At 28.6% G+C, this 7877-nt stretch overlaps 1 protein-coding gene across 7 annotated transcripts in view; it reads left to right on the forward strand.

Annotated features, from left to right (window-relative positions):
* The window catches only part of LOC106683780 (choline-phosphate cytidylyltransferase A), a 180694-nt gene that overhangs the window by 165309 nt on the left and 7508 nt on the right, over positions 1-7877 (forward strand). For all 7 annotated transcript variants that reach the window (XM_014425470.2, XM_067049928.1, XM_067049927.1 and 4 more), the window contains 5 exons: positions 2487-2595; positions 3005-3121; positions 4747-4898; positions 5016-5237; positions 7142-7309. In XM_014425470.2, the coding sequence (XP_014280956.1) occupies positions 2487-2595; positions 3005-3121; positions 4747-4898; positions 5016-5237; positions 7142-7309 (768 nt within the window). The remainder of the gene's footprint in view (positions 1-2486; positions 2596-3004; positions 3122-4746; positions 4899-5015; positions 5238-7141; positions 7310-7877) is intronic.

The raw sequence follows: 7877 nt of genomic DNA on the forward strand, positions 1-7877 counted from the left end.
ATAGATTACTATATTTTTTAATTGAAAAAAAAGTTATAAAATAAAAATAAAACAGAGTAAGTTGATCCATGTTTAAATTACCAGCATTGATAATACTCAATAATACTTCTCGGATTTTTATTATAATATTGAATTAATACAAATTTTGTGAATATAATCATTAATGATTAATTTTTATTTACTCTCTAGTGCTTAATCTTATTATTAATACTTAGATACTGAAGTATATCGCTATAATTATCTAGCACCAGTAAATTTCATTTTATTTTATTATATTTTCTGAAAAAGTAATTCTGGACTTTTATTTACTTAGCCTTGATCTTTCTTTGCCTAGTCTTCATTTAAGTTTCTCTTCACCAATATAAGAGTTTCTCTTTCATGAACAATGATGGACCTGAATAGAATGCAAAATCAGTACCCGTTACGTAAGCAGCCTTGTTAATATTGTTATCATGTTGGAATATTTGCAACCTGATCGATGCCTTATCTTGTAACTTGATATGTTCCTAAAAATAACTAAGTTTTTATAAGGCTTTATTTTTAATAGTCAAAATGTTTTATAGTAAATATCCGAGTTAACTTAATTTTGTTTTAACTGTAGAAAAAATTAGATAGTTGATCAAGTATTTACTAACAAATCTAATATATAATGGTGAACCAAACAGTAAAGTCTCCTATCCCCCTCCTTTTCTAGACATACACAGTTCCATTTATTTTCTATTATATTTCTATATTTACATCATTTTTAAGGTTGAATATATGTTTATGTTTTTGCGCAATGACTACTTAAATTAATACATTTTTTAAGAAGTTAATTTTGTGTGCCCATGTTATAATGGTATATTCTATAGTAGCTGAATCACCTTTTTCCCAATTATTCTCACAGTGTTATTTCAAATCCAGATTATGAATAAGGTGTCAGAAACTCTTACCTGGTATTAAGTTTGCTAAAAAACAAACACACTGTTGGTAAAATTGTGGCAAATGTGTGGCTGGAAGGTGAGTTTGCGCCAAGGAGGATGTGAAAAAGCTTTTTCAAGTACATGGTGAGGAATCAGTATGACATGGACATAAAAAGTTGTCCAGTGTCTTCAAAAATGTATCGGTCAAAGTGATAATTATGTAGGGAAATTGACAAATGTTAAACCTTTAAAATTATGTAAAGACCTTACTTTTCGAATTTCTTTTGTTACTCTAGTAGTATAAATCATGTATAAAGAAAAATTTATGTTATACATGATATGATGTCTTGTCCATTATTATAAACTTATGATTAAAATAATAAATGCCTTAGGAATAATTCCTGTATTAGAAATTTTTACTATACCACTTCAACTAGATAAGTTTGGTTTAATCTTGGAATTTGTAGGCTGGTCTTATCAACAGTTATATTACATTAGGTATTAAGTATAATTAACAAAAACAATAAAAGTTCTTACGTATATATAAACGAGGTGTGTATTGAAAAAAAGGGTGTAGCAATTTTTTTTTTAGAAAAGTTAAAACAATTTAAAACTTAATATGAAGGAAATGGTCGAGATGTGGTAAAAAGCAAACAAAAAAGAACTATTTATTTGCTGACGTTTCGGCCCACTTTATAGACCTTCATCAGGGCTGTTCGAGTAGAAAAATATTGAAACAGTGAATTTAAAACTTAAATCTGTCAATCATATTTTTATATGATTAATTTGTAGTTAACAACTTATTACTGGTATGGTCTGTAGTTGAGTTGCCTAGAAATATCCTATAATTACTAATTCAGTCTATACGGACCAAGGTTGAAGTTCAATTTAAAATATTTCTGCCAATTTTTTCATTAACTGAAATGACAAAGTATTTTTGTGTTATAGATATTCTTACCATTTCATCCAAAGATAGTTTTTTTTTTTTTTGTAATACTATATACTGTTATGTTTTTTGACATTGGTAACATTGATGACAGAGTTCATTATCACCATATTTACAAATATATAAAGTAAATGATAAAAAAATAAGAAATAGAAGAGAAGAAATAAAATAAAACAATAATAAGAAAATACAAACAAATTTAAACTTATAGTAAAATAATTTAAACATAATCATTCATATTTACAATCAGCCTGGAGAACTCCAAACCGAGCTCTTCCCTCCACTTGTGGAGGAAAGGGCAGGACTCCGGAAGATCTCGGCGCTTCTCTCTTAACCGCGTCACTGGTATTAAAAGCCAGTGGAGGATGAGTGAAGGCGCTAGCCTAGATGCCTAGGACTCTATAGATATCTATGTATCTATCTATACCCTCTCAGATCTATTCATTAAACCTAAATTATTTTTTTATGTACTCCGTCTTCAGCAAATGGTCATCCACAGACTCTTATCTGTAATATAATTTTTTATTATTATATTTTTACTATTAACAATAATTACTGATTATAAAATAAGATTATTCTTTCAGATGATTTTTTTTTTCCATTTCTTATTCCAGTTATTTAATTTTTTTTTTTTTCAGTCTCAAGTGAGACCGGCTCCATTCAGCGATGATCCAGATGCAGCTATTGAGCGAGATCACTGCGATTATGCACATAAAGTAACCTTCAAAATGGCCAAAAGTGGGAGATGTAAGTCCTTTTTTAAAAAAAATATTTTAATATTAACATGATAATATAATAATTATTTTATGATAGTATAATAATTATTTTATGATAGTATAACAGTTAATTTTTACAAGACTACTCTGTAGCAGGAATATAGCGGGAAATAAAGATTATCTTAATATAATGATAATAATGATTATCATTTGATTGCATAACTTATTTGAATTGTAATTGTTTGCAGAGTACTTTAGATAAGGGGTCTGTCGGTTTTTCTGACCTATCATTTAATTTTAGTTAGTTCTGTCAATCCGTTCGGGGAATGATTATCTTATTGTATTTATTCTCTGTTCACATTTAAATGTTTTGTCTTTTACAATATAATAATTTAGTATTATATGAAATAATTGATAAATGGATAATAATGATATTCTAGGTGGTCGCAAGATACGAGTTTACGCAGATGGTATTTATGACCTGTTTCATCAAGGCCATGCTAGGCAGCTAATGCAGGCCAAAAACATCTTTCCTAATGTACATTTAATTGTTGGTGGTAAGTTTATTTATATGTTATTAATGAAAGTATTTTTTTTTTTTGTTTTTATTTATTTATTTAAGTTATATGTTCTACTGGCTGAGTTTCATTGATGTAATTAGATACAGTGAATGGAAAATACTCTTCGTAATTTTAATTTTTAATTTTATTTCATTACATCTAATTGGCCGCCCAAACCAGCCTATCTTGGGCTACTGCTTTCCAGTTTTCTGCATGCAGCTCTTTTACCTCTTTGTTGATTCTGTCTTTTGGCCTCCCACTTGCCTACCACACTGTCATTCATTGTAGTATAGAGGCGTCTTGATGGATTGCTTCGAGCTACATAGCAATCCATAAATAAAAAGTACATTAATTGTTCCATAAATATTTAAAACCCTCAAAACAAAACTATTGGGGTTGTGAGACAAATTTGTGGTTTCCAAAAGGCTCTTTATCATCACCACCTCAATTCACTTACAAATTTAGAACAATCTAACTTTAATTGGAAGAGCTGTGGAGATGTTATGAATTACCACATGGTTTCTTAGTGAAGAGTTGTTCTTTTTTTTTTTCTAACTGATATACCACTCATCTTACCAGCCTTACATAGAATAATAAAATGAGTGTGGCGACTTCTAACGATCTGGTAATTCTTGTCACATTAACCTAATAACACTGGGTCTAATGTTGAGGCATCATAATCATGTTAAATCGGAACTGACAATTATTTCATAACAATTAAATCTACAAATGGTTCATCCAATTTTTATTATTTGAAGAAATTAGTGAATGAAGGTATTATATTATAAAAATGTAAATTTGAGAAAAATTGAATTAAATAATTTTTTTATACCTATTGTTGAAGAGAAATCTCGAATTTTAACTTACGAAAACACCCTCAGTTAAAGATTTAGAAAAATTATATGAGGTGCTATGTAGGAAGAAATATTTAAAATATTCTCCCTTGGCAAAAATCCCTACTTTTCTTATATGTCACACCTTATCACTGGTATAGGACCTTCATTCACACTTATCACTGGTATAGGACCTTCATTCACACTTATCACTGGTATAGGACCTTCATTCACACTTATCACTGGTATAGGACCTTCATTCACACTTATCACTGGTATAGGACATTCATTCACACTTATCACTGGTATAGGACCTTCATTCACACTTATCACTGGTATAGGACCTTCATTCACACTTATTACTGGTATAGGACCTTCATTCACACTTATCACTGGTATAGGACCTTCATTCACACTTATCACTGGTATAGGACCTTCATTCACACTTATCACTGGTATAGTACCTTCATTCACACTTAAATGGCTTTGAAAACAATTTAATGAATGGATTGGGCCAAGAATGTAGAAAGGCCTAGAACTATCTGATGATTTGAGTTTTTCACATTTCTCATCATATACCTGTTACTTATAAGTGTCCAAGGCAAAATATCATCAAATTGTATTTTCCAACTCGTATTTGTTATTTAGTAACTATTTCAATGTTAATAAATTTCAGATTTCTTATTAAAGTGTGTAAACTGTACTCAGATCTTGAGGGAATGAGATGGAATTGTAATGTACCAGCCAGAAATGTATAAATATATTTCATATATGTTTTTATTTTTCCAGTCTGCAATGATAAACTGACACATTCTATGAAGGGAAGAACTGTCATGACAGAGGAAGAGCGATATGAAGCGGTTCGACACTGTCGCTATGTTGATGAAGTTGTCCGTGACGCTCCATGGCAGACAGATAACGAGTTCCTGAATAAGCATAAGGTAATCAGCTAAAATATAGCTTCTATTATTATTTACTATACACTTTACCTAATATTATCGCCATAATTAATTTTAAATTGTTATTATGGAGTATTTAAATTTTTATGATGATTTCAGATCGATTTTGTGGCACATGATGAGATCCCTTACACAACCGGCAGTAGTGATGATGTGTACGCTCACCTGAAGGAGAGGGGGATGTTCGCTCCCACCGAAAGAACCGAGGGTGTTTCCACTTCCGACCTCGTGGCAAGGATAGTCAGGGATTACGACATCTATGTCAGGAGGAATTTGGCAAGGGGATACAGTGCTAAGGAACTTAACGTATCCTTCCTTAATGTAAGAAATATCTTTATTTGTATCTTTTTTTTTTTAACTAATTTTTTTTATTGATTCAATATTATCATTATCACTTCTAAATCTTGTATGATTTTTATTATTTCATTAACTTTATTATCAAAGTTGGAAATGAAATTTTATAAATAGAATAGAAGATAAAAATAAAAAAAATGTTGAAATACCAATTAACAATAAGAATCTCTTGGCATTAGGTGAAAATTTTAATTGAAACTTAGATAATAATGATTGAACCATCAGAAATTCACATATATGCAACAAGTAATAATGCAGAATAATAATTAATTATATAATCAGTAAAAGAACAAAGAACCATAAAAAGGACCTAGTCAACTTACAAAGCAATGACTTAAAATATTTTTTTTTAAATTCTTGAAAAATAATAGTGAACTAATGGTTATTAAAACAGGCAAAACCAAAAAATTAATCCTAATGTATAAAAAATGATATAATGAAAAAAAAGTAATAAAAAATATTTTATAAAAAGTTAGACAAGGAGTCATTTAATTGGAATTAAGAATGTAATTTATGTAAAGAAAGTCATACGGTTGAATGTATTATTATATTCAAAGTTCCCAAGCTACTATTTGCTTTATCTGAGTTAAAAACGTAATATAATTATTATATATTATACTGCATAGATTTAATTAGAAAATGTTTCATAATGTGTGTAATACTTGATTTCTATGTTAAAAATTTTCTTTTGCCATTTACTTTTTAATCCACTGTGAATTATCATCAAGCGAAACGAGGACCTTATATAATTATTTGGTAATAAAGAGATTATTGTTTTATCTTTCTTTAAAAAAAAATTTTGCGAGTTTTTTTTTCCCTTTGTAGTTGTGGCATTGATTTATTCTATACAGCCAAAAATCAATTAGCTATATTCTATGAAATCTCTGTCGGACAGTTTACACAATCCCTTTATTACTGCTATTATTTATTAAATTAAATATATCTGACTTACTAATCTCTTATATTATAAGATATACAATCATATAACTCTATCTTTTATACATTTTTGTTTATATATTTCAGATATTTATGGATGTATTATCATATTTTTACATAGTCTGTTACTTTTAATATATTATCTTAAATAATATTTTTACTTTTATCAAGATCTTTGAACAATATTTCTAGTTGTTTTTTTGTATACATTCAAGTATAATTGTTTTTAAGGGTCTTGTTACTGCTATAATTTTTGCTTTGAAAAGTTTCAGTTATAGCTATTTTGTGTAGGTAGTTTTTGCAATTTCTTCCTAATTCTTATATAATGTTTTATTTCTTTTCTTATGTTTGCTCGTGAGAACCACAGTGGATTTAACAATTGTGTTTATTAGCATCTAAAAAGGTTTTCTCTCAAGGATTGTTTGACTTTGGTGACCTTCATTTTAACATCTTTCTGCCATTCTGCTTAAAACTTTCCTTCAATAATTATAATTTTTATTTTCATTCTTATGATGGATCAGACCAAAGCAGATTATTTTTTCACGGAAATAGGCCACTGGCGTTGTATTTTGCACCATAATTCTATCTTCACATCGGACAAGAGTAGAAAGACTGTAATATTCATCTTAGTAAATTATTATTGTGATAAAACTTGAGTTACTTATTATGAATTTGGGATTATTATGGTTTTATAATATAATATTTGTGTCTTTAATCATTGTAATCATACAATTATATTCTTAATTTCATGTCTCACATCAAAATCAAATAAATAGATGTTATCAATTGGAAAATTATTGATATAAGCCATATTTCTGCTAAGTGTTGTAATTGCTATTCACTGAATGATCTATGTATTTTTTTTATTTTGTTAGTGTTATATGCTTTTTTGTTTTTTAAATTATAGTTAATTAATTTCTCATATATTTCTTTAGGAAAAGAAATTCAGGCTTCAAAATAAGATGGAAGAATTGAAGGATAAGAGTAAACGAGTCATGGAAAACTTTGGAGAAAAACGATTTGACATGCTTCAGAAGTGGGAAGAAAAATCTCGTGATTTCATTGATGCTTTTCTTCTTTTGTTCGGCAGAGATGGAAGACTTGTAAGTTATTAAAAATATGTTTTCTTATAATTTAAATAAAACAGAAACTTCTTTTGATCCTTATCTCTTAACTTTGGTTTGTTTTTCTCTAACGTTTCGTTCCTCAAGTCATCAAGGAGCCATCTAAAATATTCATATTATATTTAAAATTCACTCATCTCATAACATTATATTTCTACTAACCTACCTTACAATTGATTTATCCAAGTTACTAAAGTTATTACCTTCCTATTGCAGGCTAATTGCCCAAGTCAGTTATCTTTAAAGCAAATATATTTATAATGAGGAGAAGATGGTTGGGGGTGCGGTCAATGAAAAACACAAATAAGTTTGATTAACTTATTTTAATGTGGCAACGTTTCGGCTAGAGTTTCTAGCCTTCTTCAGGGCTAAAAATAGAACAAGATAACAACCAAAGTAAGTATAGAAAAATAAAAAGGAAAGTATAAACAGAATAATTTTACATATAAAATGAATAATTTTACAAAATAGAATTAATAAAATGAAGTGATGAGAGAAGCGGGAAATAAAATGTATACATAGGTAATTGAAAAAGTGGGTAAAATAC

This window comes from Halyomorpha halys, unplaced genomic scaffold, assembly GCF_000696795.3.
Source record: "Halyomorpha halys isolate HHAL.00 unplaced genomic scaffold, Hhal_1.1 Scaffold517.1, whole genome shotgun sequence".
In the NCBI taxonomy this organism is placed as follows: domain Eukaryota; kingdom Metazoa; phylum Arthropoda; class Insecta; order Hemiptera; family Pentatomidae; genus Halyomorpha; species Halyomorpha halys.